The sequence below is a fragment of the Pelobates fuscus genome, chromosome 13 (assembly GCF_036172605.1).
Source record: "Pelobates fuscus isolate aPelFus1 chromosome 13, aPelFus1.pri, whole genome shotgun sequence".
NCBI lineage: Eukaryota > Metazoa > Chordata > Amphibia > Anura > Pelobatidae > Pelobates > Pelobates fuscus.
The window spans coordinates 29,004,694-29,023,126 of NC_086329.1; the positions used below are offsets into that span (position 1 = coordinate 29,004,694).

The window sequence follows — 18,433 nt, forward strand, 5'->3', positions numbered from 1 at the left end:
GACAAAAGTACTACTAACGAAGACAAGTCTAAGAATATTTCTAAATGGCAAAACATGGAAAGTATACCAAGATAAGTGGTAGAGCTTGATGTCAGCAGCTTAAAGAACAATCACGAACTCTGCCTGAAATTTGAACTTCAAAAAATTGGACCAGTTTTCAGCAATAGTCAACTTATAGATATACAATTATAACTAGCAAGATTTTGATTTTTTTTTTTTTTAACTTACTTACTTATTTTGGAAAGGAAATATATAGCTTAGTGAATAATCATATAAGGAATAGCGTACTAGAACATTACTTCCAATAAGTAACCCAGTGACCTTAGGGTAATCTACTAGAAAAAAACCTTACACCAACTCAGCAGGATTGCAGAGCCAGCACAATTGTCGGGATAACCTTGAAATCTGATGACTTGCAGTCCCTTCTGTGGGGTTACCAGTGGATAAGGTATTGCATGGTGGTCATTTAGAGCACAGAATCAAAAGTGAATGCCACCAGTGCATGATTAATTTCTTAAAAAGGCAATACTCACCTACTGGAAAATCACTTACACACAGTTAGGACAAGAATAAAAAGGCCAATGAGATACTAAAAAAAAAACCCAAAATACAATGGATCAAACTGAACAACTCTAGATTTGAGAAGTATATCCATTCAGCTTCTTTAAAAAAATATTTGCCACAACAGGAGAATTGGGTGAGCAAATTGCTGGGGTTGGATTTGATGTTACGGGCAATTTTGAATAAAAAAAAAAAAAAAAAAAAAGAAGACTACAGTTTTTATCACACTATGAGTATCAAGGTAAAATGTAAATATAAAAAATACAAAAACACATATACTTCACTTCATCTTGCAATGTGAAGACTTCTGTCTGGGTATTAACGAGGTCAATGAACCAGCAGTATAACATACTCCCTGATTACAGTGAGTATGCCAAGCATTCGCTCCGTTTTCTTTTTTTTTTTTTTATTTGTTTTGTGGATTTTTTTTGTTTTTTGTTTTTTTCTTTTTTCTATTTTGTCAACCTAAGGCATGCAGTGAATGGACCTATTCCTGAATTTGAAAATGAACATTTGAGAAACGATTCTTCACCACTGCTTGTGAGTTCTGGGTGTCAACTAACACAAGATGAAATCAGATCCTGCAACCATACAACAATCAGCCATATTCAATCTTCCTTTTCATTTATACACCACAAATCCTAGCTGATAGCTATAGTGCCGGGATAACACAACATGCATATATAGTAGCTTTGAGGTTAATCACGCAGCTTCAGCCTTTTCCCCCTTTCTTCAAGTTTCAAGGATTGAAGTGAAAAGCCCTCAATATGTCATAACATATTGCCCTTGACTTTTGAAACCCAAGAGAGATCCATAACATTTTGTAGAGACCTATTATAGTGATTGCTTTATTTCTCCATCCAACCTTAACTAATGACCTGGATATGTAACACAGAAGGCAGTGTGGTCTTGTCTTAACACCTGCTGGGTTGCTGACATTGCCTTCCAAGAGCATATTCTACTTCACCTTTGATTAGAATTAATGATAGTTCCCAGAGGTTGCAAGCTTGCCTCCCATTCATCTATCAGCCAAGGGATTTATTTTTTTATGTTTCTGAGAACATTTGCCATTTCTCAACATGGACATAGTGCCAAGAGGTTACATTGTGAGGCCAAGATACTCACCACGAGAAGAAGAAAAGAGAGAGTCCATAGCCAAAAATGTAATTCAGCGAGTATCAGGAGAAGACATGGGTAGCATGATAACCAGCGAATACAAAATAGCCATGTAGGAAAAATTGTCTGAGGCGTCTATGTGTTTAGTTGGGAATCAATTGTCAATTCACCCAAAATTACTAACAAATCTCACTTTAGTGTATAACCCTGTGACACAGTCACACATATGAAGATCAGAATAATAAAAAAAAAGGACACCAGAGATTATTTTGGTTTTCCTTCTTTCCTAAAGAGATGCGTGGTTATTCCATTAAAATTTACACCAAGACAAACAAGTAGCTTAGCTTCATCAAATTATCCCTCTCTTCATAACAGTCTGTTCTCAATGTTCTCATTGGGATCCATTATGCTGCTCACACCTGCAGAATGCTGTTATAGAAGGATGAAACGTGAATAGTAAATGCACACACAAGTGCATATAATGCCTCTGGCTCGCAAATTATCCTATTTAAGTGAATTGGGAGCGCTGGGATAGCCCTTTCCTGAATGATGTTACTGAACTGGGGAAGGATCAGAGGTCGGAGATTGCTGGCATCAAACATCAAAATGTTGAGTGCAACCTCTCACATGTAATTAAAGAATTGTAAAGATGAGGCATCCTTTACAGTACAGTTACTAAAACTATTGTCTTTAACGAGGCAATTAGGGTGGGAGTGACTCAGCTGTGAACCTTGTTAAACCCCTTAAAGGGACACTCCAGGCACCCAGACCACTTCTGCCCATTGGAGTGGTCTGGGTGCCAACTCCCACTACTCTTAACCCTGCAAGTGTAATTATTGCAGTTTTTTATAATAATTACCTTGCAGGGTTAACTCCACCTCTAGTGGCTGTCTACTAGACAGCCACTAGAGGGAACTTCCTGACTCATAGCACAGATTATCTGTGCTAGAGCGTCGCTGGACATCCTCACGCTGCGTGAGGACCTCCAGCGTCGCTCAATTCCCCCCATAGGAAAGCATTGAAAATCTTTTTCAATGCTTTCCTATGGGGAGACCTAATGCGCATGCGCATTAGGTCTCCTCGGCCGGTGAGCGGGATCAGTCTTGCCCACCGGCCGACGGAGTCAGTAGGAGGAGCGGCGCAGAGGAGGAGGCAGCGACTAGGGACATCGTCGCTGCCTGAGGTAAATGACTGAAGGGGTTTTCACCCCTTCAGCAACTGGGGATTGGGGGGTGGGAGGTAGAGGGAAACTGCAGTGCCAGGAAAATGGATTGTTTTCCTGGCACTGGAGTTTTCCTTTAAGGACCAAACTTCTGGAATAAAAGGGAATCATGACATGTCACACATGTCATGTGTCCTTAAAGGGTTAAGGTATCCTGGATTTCCAGTCTATAGACTCCTAAACTATAAAAATTATTTGATCAGTGTTCTCTTCACCAATACCTTTTGCCAATTGCCTGCAGTCAGATAAGCCTACTACATATTTGTGCATGTAAGCACTGTGAAATACATATGGTGGTAATAGTTAGGTCATGTGGATATAGATATAGGAAAGAAGACACACTTCACTCATGGCTGAGAGCAATGGTAGTTGCATCCAACAGTATTGCCAGTTTTCATTTAATCTTCTGTGTAAACGTCAGAATTAGATTCTCATCAACAGTTCTTCCGGGGTACACTGCATCCCTGACCTCAAATAGCATATGTCTTCAAGCCAACACAGAATACAGCACCATTAAAAAAAACTTTGCTATGACACATTTTAAATGTCACGTTTTGTTGGTGACAATACAGAAGTAAAATCTTCAACAGATTTTTTGTTTCGATTATAAATTATCTCTTTATTGCAGTAACAGTGTGTGGTAGAACTACCTTACAGACCCATTTTAATCTAGTAACTCAACATAAACATCAAATGATTAACCTGTTAACAATAAAACTAAATTTTAACACAAAATTAAATACTTTAGAATTTAGACGAGTGCCCCCCCCCCCCCCCAACCCACAAAAAGGGTTATATGACCAATTATCATCACACAGATAAAAGGAATCTTCTACCAAAAACTCATCGTGTTTACTTGTTGCTTGAATTAAATGGATTTCTAATAATTACATCAAGCGCAAACCGCACTCTAACATATAGATATATATTTAAAAATCAGGATAGAAAACAAACTTTCAAATAGAACTATTCACGGAGCAAAGCAAAGTGTGAAACATTCTGACAGTCTCCCAAATCACTTGCTCATTATTAGGGAGTCTTCAGCACAGTGTCATGTCCACATCTGGTTTGATAACACAGAGAGGCAGCATGTTGTGGCGTTTAATAAACCAGTGGCATTTCTTTGGGAGTTTGGACCATTCCCCAGGGGAATTTCTCCATCTCTCTTTCTTTACGTTCCTTAACTACTTTCCTGAGTTAAAGCCATAACGTGTCTTAGCTGACAGGTCTAGGGAAGGAGATAGACAGTAAAAGGCATCGATTTTGTTTTAACCATTTGTTTGTAGATCTGGAGACACGTCTTGTTAAAGAGTTGGTATGTCAAGATTCTACTTGGCCTATTACGATGTTCTGGTATATGCTTTCGTAAATATGCTAGACTACCCAGGATATCTCCAACTTTTAGCTTTGGGATTGTGTTTGACTTTTCAATCAATATATAGTTTTCTGCCAAAGAAACAACTCGCCCAAGAGGCCTTAAACTTTCTAAGGATTCGCACAGCAGATATATAAATTTAGTTTGGAGTGATTTTGTTTATACTACCATTACCACACCTGCAGATATTAATGAAACCCTTGAGTTTATGATGTAGAGTGTTCAGAGCTATTAAAGGAGTGGGAACAAAAACAAAAAAAAAACTAAATTAAAAAACAAAAAACACGTTTTGCTTTCAGTACAAAAAAAATAAACCCAAAACAAAAAACACATAAACCCCAATTCCCCAAGTTAATACAATTACATACTTAAAAAAAAAAAGGTGCTTTTTTTTTCCTGTTCCTCCTCCTTTACGTTTTGTATTGCATTATCTGTACTGTGTTCACTAAATCAGGAGAAGTTTGTACCAAAATTCCCAAATAAGTAAACACAGGCACTTCACTACTTAGATCAATACCTTTAAACTGCCTTTTGCTTTCATTACAATGGGCCGTAAAGATTTTTTTCCTTCTTAAATTTAATGCTTCAATGCCCAATATTTGCAATATTATTTTATGTAGGAATTCAATTTTTTGTAGACATATGTTCAGTATATTTAATCAAAGAGGCAAGTGTTGTTTGTATGAGTTTGTAGAAGGTGTGTCCCGTGATTCTAATCGATTAGTAGTAGCTTGATTCAGCACACAAAGCTGTTGCAACTGATACAAGCTGCCAGTATAGAAACGGCATAACACTTGTGTATCTGAGTTAGACTCAAGGTCAGTATAGCTTTTTCCTCATGACAACATGGAGCCCAGTGGACAAACAGTATGAAAAAAAAAATGTTATTATTTAACATACAGGTACATACCAGGGTGGATAAAAATCGATGAAAAAAAATTAATAAAAATCAATACATTTAAAAATAAATAAATTTAAAAAAAAAATCAAAGAAATAGGATCTAATTTTATAAAATGCCTTAGGAGTATAAATCTATGTAAAGATAGTTTTCTAGTTAGGATACATTACAGTCCAAAGCTTATTCCACGTGAAATAGGAATTGGTTATGTAGCACGAGGCAGTATAGTCATTCAATATTTACATTTTTGGTAGATTAATTCCATTAATCCAAGTTAAAGCAAATACAAAAAGAGAAGTCCTGCGCTTAAGCAGCAAGGACTACAACACACATCAGCCCCAATATATAGTAAAAACCAAAGAAAAGAAAAACGTTACCTGCGCTTTCTCCTTAATCCCTATGTATATTTAGACAAATGGAGGTCATTTAGTTGCTCCAATGGCCATTGGAGGGAATGCCCGCCTGCCAACGTCAAGGCAGACCCCCCTAAGCGGGTCCTAACACTGACCCTTCAGCCTGCTTCCTTGAGCTTCTGGCAAAGACATCTCTAATGAGACAGAAAGGGGTATTTTTTATATACACCCCTATACTTATTAACCCTTAATAGGGAACACATGGGATGGGCAGCAGCATTATAACCAGGCTGTGTGATACAAAGTAAATACAAATACGAAAAGAGAAGTCCTGCGCTTAAGCAGCAAGGACTACAACACACATCAGCCCCAATATATAGTAAAAACCAAAGAAAAACGTTACCTGCGCTTTCTCCTTAATCCCTATGTATATTTAGACAAATGGAGGTCATTTTAATCCAAGTTAAAGGACCACTACAGGGTCAGTGACACATACATGTATTCCTAACCCTATAGTGTTAAAGGGTAACTCCGATGCCAGGAAAGCACTGCAGGTCCCATCTCCCTCCCACCCCCCCCAATCACCGGTTGCTCAAGGGGTGAAAACCCCTTCAGTCACTTACTAGAGGCAGCGTCATGTCCCACGTCGCTGCTTCTTCCTCCGCCGCCGCTCCTCCTCTGTATTACGTCGGCCGGTGGGCGAGACTGATCCCGCCCACCAGCCGGGAGACCTAATGCACATGCGCGGCAATGCCGCGCATGCGCATTAGAGATCCCCATAGGAAAGCATTGAAAATGCTTTTCAATGCTTTCCTATGGGGAATTGAGCAACGCTGGAGGTCCTCACACAGCGTGAGGACGTCCAGTGACGCTCTAGCACAGGTTTTCTGTGCTATGATGCAGGAAGTGCCCTTTAGTGGCTGTCTAGTAGACAGCCACTAGAGGAGGACTTAACCCTGCAAGGTAATTATTGCAGTTTATAAAAAAAAACAAAAAAACACAATATTACACTTTCAGGGTTAAGAGTAGTGGGAGGTGGCACCCAGACCACGCCAATGGGCAGAAGTGGTCTGGGTGCCTGGAGTGTCCCTTTAAAACTAACATTTAGGTACCATTTTGGCTAGCATCATCAGAATTAATGATCTCAGACAATCCATTGCTTTTCCATATTGGAAAGCACTGGATTGGCTGAGATCACCAAGGAGGTGGAGTGAGGGTGAGGCCTAACACAGTAATGGCCAATCAGCATCTCCTCACAGAGATGCATTGAATCAATGCATCTCTATGAGGAAAGTTCAGTGTCTAAATCTAGAGGGTGGAGACACTGCATTTCAGTGCTGCAATCAGCATCTCCTCATGCAGAATGCGGAGGCGGCACATTTGTGCAGGACCTTAATATGAGAAACCTCTAGTTGCTGTCTCAGCGATGACTAATAGAGGTGGCCTTAGGAACGAATGTAAACACAGCCTTTTCACAGAAAATGTCAGACTACAGGAATGGTCTCTAGTACATTAAGATGCAGGGGTGCTGGTGCTTAAAGTTTCCTTTTAAGAATGTGGATTTAACACTTTTACATTCTTAATATCAATTATGTCCATTCTCTACGACAGTGACTCCAAATGCCACTTGAGCAAAGAACTTCAAATGTAGTCAGATGCCCTAGTGACATAGTTCAACTTTGCGACTCAAACCGCAAGCACAAAACAAAATGCAAATAATAAAATGATTTGGTCGCCAAGCAGTCACGATCTCCCTTAATATGGGTCTATCAAGGAAAACAAACATTGGTGGGATATGAATCCTGGTGACGGAACCTACTTGCTACATATCGGGTTACATGGATCCAAGCCTCGTTTAGTCTTCATGACCTTATCTGAAGGCACGTGCAAGACATAAAACATTTGCTGATGTAGTTACGTTGAGGAACACATTTTCAAAACACTATGCCTGGACACAATGACCTCTTCAGATGTAATTTCACATTACTGGTATGGGATAAATATGTGCGTGAGTGAATAGGCTGCTGGAAACTGGTTAATACACAGAAAGGAGAAATCCACAAATGCCATTTCCTCTCTTGGTCTCACATGAACTATATGACGGCTCTTATCTCATGACAGGGAAAGTTATACTGCAGCACATATTTAAAGCATTTTCTTTCAGCTACTTATTCTATAAAATATTAATTACACGCCTGCAAGTGTGTGCTGTTTATACAATGTATTAGATAACAAAGTTCCTGCTCAGCTCTAAATCAATAAGAGCCTGTTCAGCATCAATCATCCTCAACTCCCTCTATTGCAATATCATATGTAGCAACGATCATTTCCCCTCATTCTTAAACCTTACCTACAGCATTCCCTGGGAGAGACAGCAGTGATCCCATTAATGGCAAAGCAAGATGCTTCGAAAACAAAATGGATTACCAACGAGAAAGCGATGGGAGGAGGGGACGAGCAACAAACATTTCCACATTAAAATTTACATGGAATTATTTCCCCTAGCTGAGGATACTAGTCTTAAAGATGCATATTGTGTTGTGTGCAAAATAATCTGGTAGTTTACGGATGTTCCAGCATAGTGTGTTTCCTTCAGAATCCCAGATGAGCTAAATGTCATTTGGAAACAGGAGATGCAAGCACATGCCAATAACATATCAATGTAAGAGTCACTATTAGAAGATTTAGAGGTATTTTCATCAAAACTGGCCACAGAACCTTAAGAAATCACCTTCTACCTGCACTTAACAGACCCACTATCTGAAAGAAGCATGGTTCAAACCATATTGTACTTCAAAGATGGCATATACCCTATAAGATGGATAAGTATTCTCCAACTGTTCAAAAATTCATACTAGACAGAGACCAAGGTAAAATACAAAGGAATAAATGTTCTGAATAAATTTAAGCTGAAGGACAGATACAACAGAGATTTGTGTTCAAAGAATTGTAAGAATTTCTAAAAAGAAACGAACAGATTTCACTTCACAACTGCCAAGTCATTAAATGAAGGAAGTAGATAAATGGCTAGACCAGGACCTTGGACAAAACAATTTGGAGAGGAAATTCCTAAGAAGGTCTTCAGGAGGCAGGACCATTTGTGACAGGAAGGACAAAGGAGCAATGAATGAAACCATAATCTACAAGACTTCCTATGAAACTAGGTAGAAATGCATGTCAGCCTCCTCACAAGGATTCAAACACAGCACAAGTGTGTTTCTGGATACTAAAAAAGGAAACAGATCCAAATGATGAAAAACCTATCTTGCAGAAATCATTCAGCTTACTGCCACTCCATTTTGAGGGGTCCAGCAGGCTCTATTTAGGAAGGATGCAGATAGGGCATTCTATAAGAGGACACCATAGAACTCATCAGAAGCAGCTAGGAAGGAAAGCCAGATATGAGAGACCACACACTATAATATAGTGTTGGGAATACAAAACTGTATTACTAACTAAACAGCGTCCCTCTGCCTCAGCGCTAAACTCCATGAAACTAAGGAAGCTCCACTAGTGGGTGTCTAGGAGACCACCGCTAGAAGCAGTCTTACCCCTGCAATGTAAACATTGTAGTTTCTCTAAAACATTGCAGGGTTAAGGGGACAGGGACACTGCCCCCAGACCACTTGTGTTGAAGTGGTCTGTGTGCCTACCTTTAAGCATAAAAACATTTCTCACAATATACTTAACAAATCATGGGGAATAAACTAAGTAAAACCTTTCAGTATTAAAGTGACACAATAGGTACCCAAACCACTTCAGCTCATTGAAGTGGTCAGACCCCTTTAACCCTGCAAACGTAATTACTGCAGTTTTGAATAAAGGGTTAACTCCACCTCTAGTGGCTGTCTACCAGACAACCACTTGATGGACTTCCAGGTGGTTGGGCGACTCTTGGTTGCCTAAATGACGTTGGACATCCTCACACTATGCACAAGGTCTTCCAGTGTCACCCAAACCCCTGTTACACAATGCTTTCCTGTGGGGGTCCTCATGCACGTTTCAACGTACTTGCACTTTCGATCTCCCCCACCGGCTGACGTCGGCAGGGAAGGAGCAGAGGTGTAGCCTGAGGTGTATTTTGAGCCCTTCCTGAAGGAAGGGGAAACTTTTCATGGCACTATAGTTTCCCTTTAAGCAAAGAAAATAGACTCCAGAAAAACTGGAACAAAATAAAGTTGTTCTAGCCCAGTAACAGGACTCCTGCCATTTTAGAGAGTTAAGAGTAAATGGGGAAGTAATTCCCATTCCCAGATTTTTGTCTTTCCCCAAGAAGGAAGGACTACCCATATAAGCATGTTGCTATGAATAGTAAAGACTGGATTATTAACTATTTGTAAAATTAGTATTTCAGTAGAAAGGAAAGAACATTCACATAAAGAGGAGTGTAATGTGAATCAAACCAAAGAGCGACCATAATTACCCTGAAAGACTTCAGGGAGTACATTGTCCCCTTTCATGTTCCCGTAAAGTATTATAAACATTATAGAAATGTGGCTAGTTTATGTTAAAGTATAAGCACACCCAAAACCCATTTTCCATGGATATCGTTCCGGGACAAGCTTTATGTTCCGGTGCAAACATTTATGTTATATTTAGTGTTCGTTATACAATTTTTCTAGTTCTAGTTTGCCAGTGGACCTGTTACTTGGAAGTTTCTTTGTTAAAGACCTTTTTTTTTTTTTAAATTCTTTATTTTTGTAGTGCATAAGCTTATAACAGACGGTCGTGAGGTACCCCAAAGGCAGTCCACCAACGCATTATAACATTTCAGCATATGGGTACATGGGAAATCTAGCACAATTTTTGTTTAAAGGTATTTCAAGCGATAAACAATAGAGGGTCTAAACAGCTGGATGTGTCTCTTATCTTAAGGTAACATCTCTGGAAAGACCTTTTTTAATCTTGTTAATCCTGTTAAATTAATGCAATTTGATTCACTTTAAATGTTAACATGGAATACGAACTTTTCACGGGTGCGGAAAGCTTAACAAGCAAATCTGCCTGTAAATATTCCTCACATTTACATGAAGCACCAAACATTGCCAAGTGGAGTCATAGGCATCTAACACAAAGCTCAATATTAGAACGGTTACAGTATTGAGCTGCACATGTTGTGATGTCCTTCATAATGAACTAGAAGTGATGTTGTAATGTTTCATATGTTTGAAAACAGTGACATTATACATCATACACCTTTTAAAGCAAATAAATATAGAAATATAGAAATCTAGTTTTTTTTTTCCTTACCTAAAAATGCGAGACCTCTCTCAATTAGTTTCTCTCTCAGAAGAACTTCATGTTCATATCCAACTGAGCTGAAATAAGATGATCAAGGAAAACAGGGCCATTGTAAGAAAGGCGACATTAGGAAACAGGAATAAGGTAACAATCTTCAACTAAAAAATACATACATATGGAAATATTTAAGCATTGCACTTCCAGCAACACAATGCCCATTTGGTAGTGTTCCATTAGGAATAAAATGTATTCTCTTTTTATTCTGGCTTAGTGTATTTGAATTTGTAAATGTTTTAACTAGGGAGAGACCGAGTATCGGTTTGGCCGATATTCTGGATTTTGACAAATATCGGACACTATTGATACCGATATTGCCAATAATGTAAGAGGCAGCAGTGGCCCAGCACACGCAGGGCCGGCCCGTCCATAATGCGGAACACGCGGCCGCATTAGGGCGTACCAGCTCTGGGGGTTCAAGAAACAAGTGACTGGCAGGAAGGAAGCGCACAGCGCTCCCCCTACCAGTCACTCGGTGTAGCGTGGTCGAGTGGAGCAGGGAGGACCGCGGTACAGGAGCTTCAGTTTCCTGTACCAGGCCGGACTGACTGACAGGAAGTGCTCACTAAGAGAGCTGGGACCCACAGAGTTTTGTTGCACAAGAACTGCTACAATGAGCTGTAGTGTTTAGATTGTCCCTTTTAAACATCCCTCGCTGAAGAGCAACAAGTTGGAATCCCTGATACATGGTTTGTTCATGACACACATAAAATAGCAGCGGTGTTAGTTATATAACCCAGCTCTCGTAGAACCGCAACTCCTACGATGCTTTTCTAGCTCTTTTTGGCCACTCCTGCCATAAAGAATACAATTTCTAAAAGTTGACCTTTTCTTTTATATTCTTTCTCCAGTAATCTAGAAAAAACAAAGAACCTGTTAAAATCAGTTCTACGGGTAAATAATTGACTATTCTCCATCACTCCCTGCTAACGATACACTGAAAGATTGTGAGCATGCTCATCTTTAACCCCTTAAGGACACATGACATGTGTGACATGTCATGATTCCCTTTTATTCCAGAAGTTTGGTCCTTAAGGCGTTAAAGAAGTAATATAATACAGCACACAGAGCTAACCGTACCCAGTATACCCACCTTCCCCCCTCCTCCGCAGCCATGTATTGTAACTATTACTCTGCCTGATATATCACTGCTTTTAGCTTGTAACACCATATTATTACATAAATAGCACGCATGCTGCTCCAGCCGAACTGCAATATGACCAAACTGAAGAACTCGATAAATAAAAATAGATAAATTGGTCCACAGAGAGCGAACGAGTGAGAGAAAGGAAGAAGATAAGTGGAGGGGTGAGGACAAATAGGGAATAATACAAGAAGTGAAAGCGATTTCCTAATGTACCAGTGGCCGAAACACTTAGAGCTGGTCTATAATGTTACTACCTGTTATTGATGTATCTCGCTGACCATAAGGCAAAACTTGTAAATAATCTCACAGGCCATTTTCCGCCCAGTGAAAAACCAAAGCCCTTCTTCCCGTAATCCTTAGAACCCTTCCTGTGAAACAGCCCCCTGCCATTTGCAAAGAGCCCGACTCTGTGCTTTCGCCCATGCATATATAATTAGAGTTATATTTAAAATCAATACACAATCCTTCAGAAGACATTATGCTTTTAAAACCTTAAACTTTCAATTGATTTTTAACTATTTTATGTGCCCTGAAATTAACATGTAATTTTTGAAAACTTTTGCCCTGATATAACACTTTCACACAGCCATATGTCACTGGCCACGCGGCCTAAGAGTTCTGTGCCAAGGCCGGGAAAGACTGTGCAATGAATCTTTGTAGCAGATGACAAAATCACACAGAAATAAACTTGGATGGTATTTAAAGGGGCCTAATAGTCAGAAAAAAAGCAAAAACAACCTAATCTCACTTATTTTAGAAAGGTTTTAAAAATTAACATGTCCTTTGGATCATCCAGCTCGCCAATATAAATGGGCTAAAAAGATTATCAATTTTCTTATTATTAGCAATTACAACAGGGATATTTGAAAACAAGTAAATGGCAGACAAAAATAATGTTGGCAGACACTTGACGCGAAACACTCAAGTGTGCTTTTTGTTACTCAAAAAACAAATTTTTAAAAAAAATGCATATGCTGTAAATTTGCAACTGAGATAAAAAGCAAAAAGTGTACATTCTATGCAATTCTTTCTGGAGGCCGGTATACAACCACGAGTATGTCCCTTGTGGCAGTTCATGGTGCAAATTCCACCCATTGCTTGTCCAACAACAGAATTAAAAAACAAAAAACATTTGCTGGAAATGGTGACTTATACTCCAAACTCTTTGCTGGGATACTGGGATATAGAAGAAGATCTTGAGTACTGGAAGTTTATGATTTAACATAACTGCCAAATTTCCCTATTTAGGGAACAAATCTCTCGGACTGACTTTTTTATCCGAATGTCCCTCTTTTCTAGGAGTCCTTATTGTTGGTATGTCTGACTGTATAACAGAACTGAATGTGTATCTATGTATGCAAACGTATGCATGTTCAGGTGTATGCAGCCCTCTTGGTTTGAGAGGTATATTATTATTATTTAATCTTTGTTGCAGATATAAGCTCAGTCCATTTATTATCTTTTTATTATGTATAAGAGCTCCACAGCAATAAAACTCCCAGTAATGTGTCCTTAGATGGATTCTACAGCATTAGGAATACAAATCTTCATTCCTAACACTATAGAGCCCTCTGGTCCCCATGGCTCATGAAGGATTAAAAAGCCTTAGTCACTTACCTGACTCCAGCCCCAATGTCCCTCGGTGCTCCGTCTCTTCTGACATCATTGCTTCAATGCTTTCCTATGGAGATTTTACTGACACTGGGTGCCCTTATGTAGAGCGTGAGGACGTCCATTAGCCACCTGCAATGTAATTATTGCGATTTCTCTAAAACGGCAATGTTTTATATTGCAGATCTAAGTGGAACTGGGACACTCCACATAGACCACTTCAATTAGATGAAGTGGTCTGGGTGACTACACTGTCCCTTTAATCTACAATAAAAGTGTATAGAAATTGGTCTGTGTGACTACACTGTCACTTTAAACTACAATAAAAGTGTATATAAATTGGTTTGTGTAAGTAAGACTTAATCCTGCAAATAGGAGGAAAAAAAACAAATATATATAGATCACTTTGTGTCTTTTATTCATACATTTCGTAGCTTATCTTACCATTTACTATAAATAAAAACCCTAAAGATAAGGTACAGTGAGCCAAGATAAAAGAAGGGATTAATAGGAGCTTTCAAAACAATGTGTATTTAGTTAATAGAGGCTGATTATACAGGTTTTATGAAAGTCATTGACAAAAAGCAGGCAATGCAAGGACTCTTTAAAATTCAGCAAAACACGACAAGAAAATTTTAGCTTTCAGTTCTTGGATACACTATGGATTATTTGGCATAACTGATCAATACATAATAAAGCTAAAATGTTCTAAAACTAAGCAACATGGCGCACATCCCTTAGCAGTATACTTAACAAATCTTATATAGCACCCTTATCCAGAGGCTTTACATAGATTAGCGAACGATCAATAATTAAAATGTAATACAGAAGATTAAACTCACATAATTCTAAATTATAGTACATATGTTACCGTAAATTACAGAACCATAAGATTACATAGATTACATCAACAAATCTGATAGGAATTATAACTTGGGCCATATTTAGTTTGTAACACGTGTGGGGAGCTGGATGTATAGAAATAGTGAGGATGGAAAGATGCAGTCTGATACATTGAGCAGGCACAAGGTGGAGATGCAGTGTGGTGCAGGTTGGAGTTAAAGGGACACTATAGGCACCAAAACAACTTTAGCTTAATGAAACCGTTTTGAAATATAGATCCTGCTCCTGCAGTCTCACTGCTCAATTATCTGCCACTTAGGAGTGAAATCACTTTGTATATGCAGCCCTGCATGTGACTTATAAAGCCTTCCTAAACACTTCCTGTAAATAGGGATCTAATGTTTAAACTTCCTTTATTGAAAATTCTGTTTAAATTAGAATGTCTTACCTACTGCACTGTTAATAGCTTGCAAGACCTTGCTGGTGCCTACTGTGTGCATAAAGTTACATTTATAGATCAGGAGGTAACCTTCAAAAGCAAGTTAACATCTGATTGAAAATTAAACCATTGTTTTCATGCAGGCTGTGTCATTCACAGCCAGGGGACGTGTGGCTAAGGCTGCAACAACAGAAACAAAGTGATTTAACTCCTAAATGGCAGATAATTACACAGTGAGACTGCAGGAGCATGATCTACACACTGAAACTGCTTCATTAAGCTAAAGTTGTTTGATGCCTAACTATAGTGTACCTTTAAATATAATTGCAAACTGATACTCTGTATCAATAGTTGGTGAAGTCTGACACATAGGGCTGGTATGAAAATACATTACCACCTAATTTGCTGAGGGAAAAAGTGGACAGTTTAACAGCTATTTTAAAATATTTTAAGATCATGGACTCCGTGAGTATAGCTCCTCTTTACATCTAAGCATTTGCAGTGCAATATTGCATCATTTCCAAGCAAAAAAGGGCATCATGTGTGTGATATCTGAAGGAGTGGAAATCTCACACATTGCACTTAAGAATGTTCCGTAAAACTATAGTGATATTTAAATCAAGTGATCTGGCAGGTCATGGGAGACCTTTTTTAAAAAGATTTTTTACTGCTTCTCATAAAGCAACTTTCAAAACCTTTCAGCAGTGTGTATTGGGGCAATCATATCGGAAAACAGAACAGCATGGGGAAACGTTTTCACCAAAGAGCGCATCTGGTCTAATGACCTCAAATAACCCGGTGAAAGCATATGACCTAAATATCCTCACATGATGGTGACCTTTAGATCTCTTACCCCCTGTACTAACCACGATTTAATGGTGGTTTGTTGGCGACTAAAGTATCCAATCAATTAACAAAGTTGGACAAAATTATTAATGCTGAAGCTAAAGTGTAGTATGTATATGTTGCCTTCCTAAACACTTCCTGTAAATAGAGATCTAATGTTTACTCACACAAGGTCAGTACACCCCTCACATTTTTGTTGATATTTTATTATATATTTTCATGTGACAACACTGAAGAAATTAAACTCTGTTACAATGTAAAGTAATAGGTGTACAGCCGGTATAACAGTGTAAATTGTCTGTCCCCTCAAAATAACTCAACACACAGCCATTAAAGGGACACTATAGTCACCAGAACAACTACAGCTTATTGAATGTGTTCTGGTGAGTAGTATCATTACCGTCAGGCTTTTTGCTGTAAACACGGTCTTTTCAGAGAAAATGCAGTGTTTCCATTACAGCCTAGTGATAACTTCACTGGCCACTCCTCGGATGTCTGTTAGAGATCCTTCCTGGGTCATGGCTGCCTAAAATGCATCCAAACATTCAGTATCTCCTCCCTCTGCATGCAGACACTGAACTTTCCTCATAGAGATTCATTGATTCAATGCATCTCTATGAGGTGATGCTGATTGGCCAGGGGTGTGTTTGAATCATGCTGGCTCTGCCCCTGATCTGCCTCCTTGTCAGTCTCAGCCAATCCTATGGGGAAGCATTGCGATTGGATCAGGCTACCACTTCTGATGATGTCAGCAGACTGCTTGTTTGTTTTCTTTTTGAGGCAAACAGCATGTTGACTTGAAAATAAGTAAGATTTCTATATTTATGGAGGCATGAGGGGCCCAGGGGGGCGAGATGGTGGTTTTAAGACTATAGGGTCAGGAATACATGTTTGTGTTCCTGACCCTATAGTGATCCTTTAATGTTTAAACCATTGGCAAAAAAAAGTATATATACCCCCTAAGTGGAAATGTCCAAATTGGGCCCAAAGTGTCAATATTTTGTGTGCCCACTATTATATTCCAGCACTGCCTTAACCCTCATGGGCATGGAGTTGACCAGAGTCTCACAGGCTGCCACTGGAGTCCTCTTTCACTCCTCCATGACGACATCACAGAGCTGGTGGATGTTAGAGACCTTGTGCTCCCCCACCATCCGTTTGAGGATGCCACACAGATGCTCAATATGGTTAAGGTCTGGAGACATGGTTGGCCAGTCCACCACCTTTACCTTCAGCTTTTTTAACAAGGAAGTGGTCGTCTTGGAGGTGTGTTTGGGATCGTTATCATGTTGGAATACCGCCCTGCGGCCCAGTCTCCAAAGGGAGGGGATCATGTTCTGCTTCAGTATGTCACAGTACATTTTGGCATTCATGGTTCCCTCAATGAACTGTAGCTCCCCAGTGCTGGCAGCACTCATGCAGGCCCAGACCATGACACTCCCACCACCATGCTTGACTCAAGGCAAGACATACTTGTCTTTGTACTCCTCACCTGGTTGCCGCCACACTAGCTTGACACCATCTGAACCAAATAAGTGTAGCTTGGTCTCATCGGACCACACAACATGGTTCCAGTAATCCATGTCCTTAATCTTCTTATCTTCAGCAAACTGTTTGCAGGCTTTCTTGTGCAGCATCTTTAGAAGAGGCTTCCTTCTGGGAAGACAGCCATGCAGACCAATTTGATGCAGTGTGCGGTGTATGGTCTGAGCACTAATAGACTGACCCCCCACCCCTTCAACCTCTGCAGCAATGCTGGCAGCATTCATATGTATATTTCCCAAAGACAACCTCTGGATATGACGCTGAGCATGTGCACTCAACTTCTTTGGTTGACCATAGCAAGACCTATTCTGAGTGGAACCTGTCCTGTGAAACCGCTGGATGGTCTTGCCCACCGTGCTGCAACTCAGTTTCAGGGTCTTGGAAATATTCTTATAGCCTATGCCATCTTTATGTAGAGCAACAATTCTTTTTTTTTTCTTCTTTCAATTCTTTATTTTTGCGTGCAAAGAATAAGCAGTTACAAATGTGTCTGTAATGCCTGAACAGCATATACACACGTTTGAACAATAAGCATTAATTCGGTAAGGAATAACATGGATATACACTGCACATTTTTTTAATATGATAATGACCTGGAGAGTAGTCGAGAAAAGATCATATTTGCAGAACGTGCTGGTAACAATTCGTTTAAAACACTCATCTTCGGTTTAAACAAGGTGATAATCAAAGATGCGATAATCCTGCTGTTAATAAAGCCTACGTTGTGCTGGCTGACCACATGAGCGAGAATTATAACTTGGTAAACTAGGTATACTAGTGCTTTACCCCTGTGACATATTAGACAATTGAGAGACATGACGTTAGGCTGACCAAGCACAGGGCACTTGTCAAGACTATCATCTATTGTAAAAGATATAGATTTCTCAAGTGTTAACTATGCTAGTATATGCATTTTTCCATCTGTTGTTGCGGATACTGGGAGCTCAGTATCACAGGTACTGATAGTCCTGACAGCAGTTGCTTGGTGTATGTGGGCACCCCAACGCCTCGGCTGAATGCAGCCAAACAGTCCTCTTCCGAGCTTTCAACGCTCTACTGGGGAGTTTAAACCCTGGATCAGTCCATGCTAATCGAGCTCTCTCCTTCTCTTTTTGTTGAATCGTGCTGTCTTGGGTTGAGGTTAGTGCCTCACTGTTGTGCGGCTGCCGGTGCGCTCA

At 39.6% G+C, this 18,433-nt stretch overlaps 1 protein-coding gene across 2 annotated transcripts in view; it reads right to left on the reverse strand.

Moving 5' to 3' along the window:
• CDIN1 (CDAN1 interacting nuclease 1) overlaps positions 1 to 18,433 on the reverse strand; it is a 245,486-nt gene that overhangs the window by 115,127 nt on the left and 111,926 nt on the right. For both annotated transcript variants that reach the window (XM_063440334.1, XM_063440335.1), the window contains exon 9: positions 10,777 to 10,844. In XM_063440334.1, the coding sequence (XP_063296404.1) occupies positions 10,777 to 10,844 (68 nt within the window). The remainder of the gene's footprint in view (positions 1 to 10,776; positions 10,845 to 18,433) is intronic.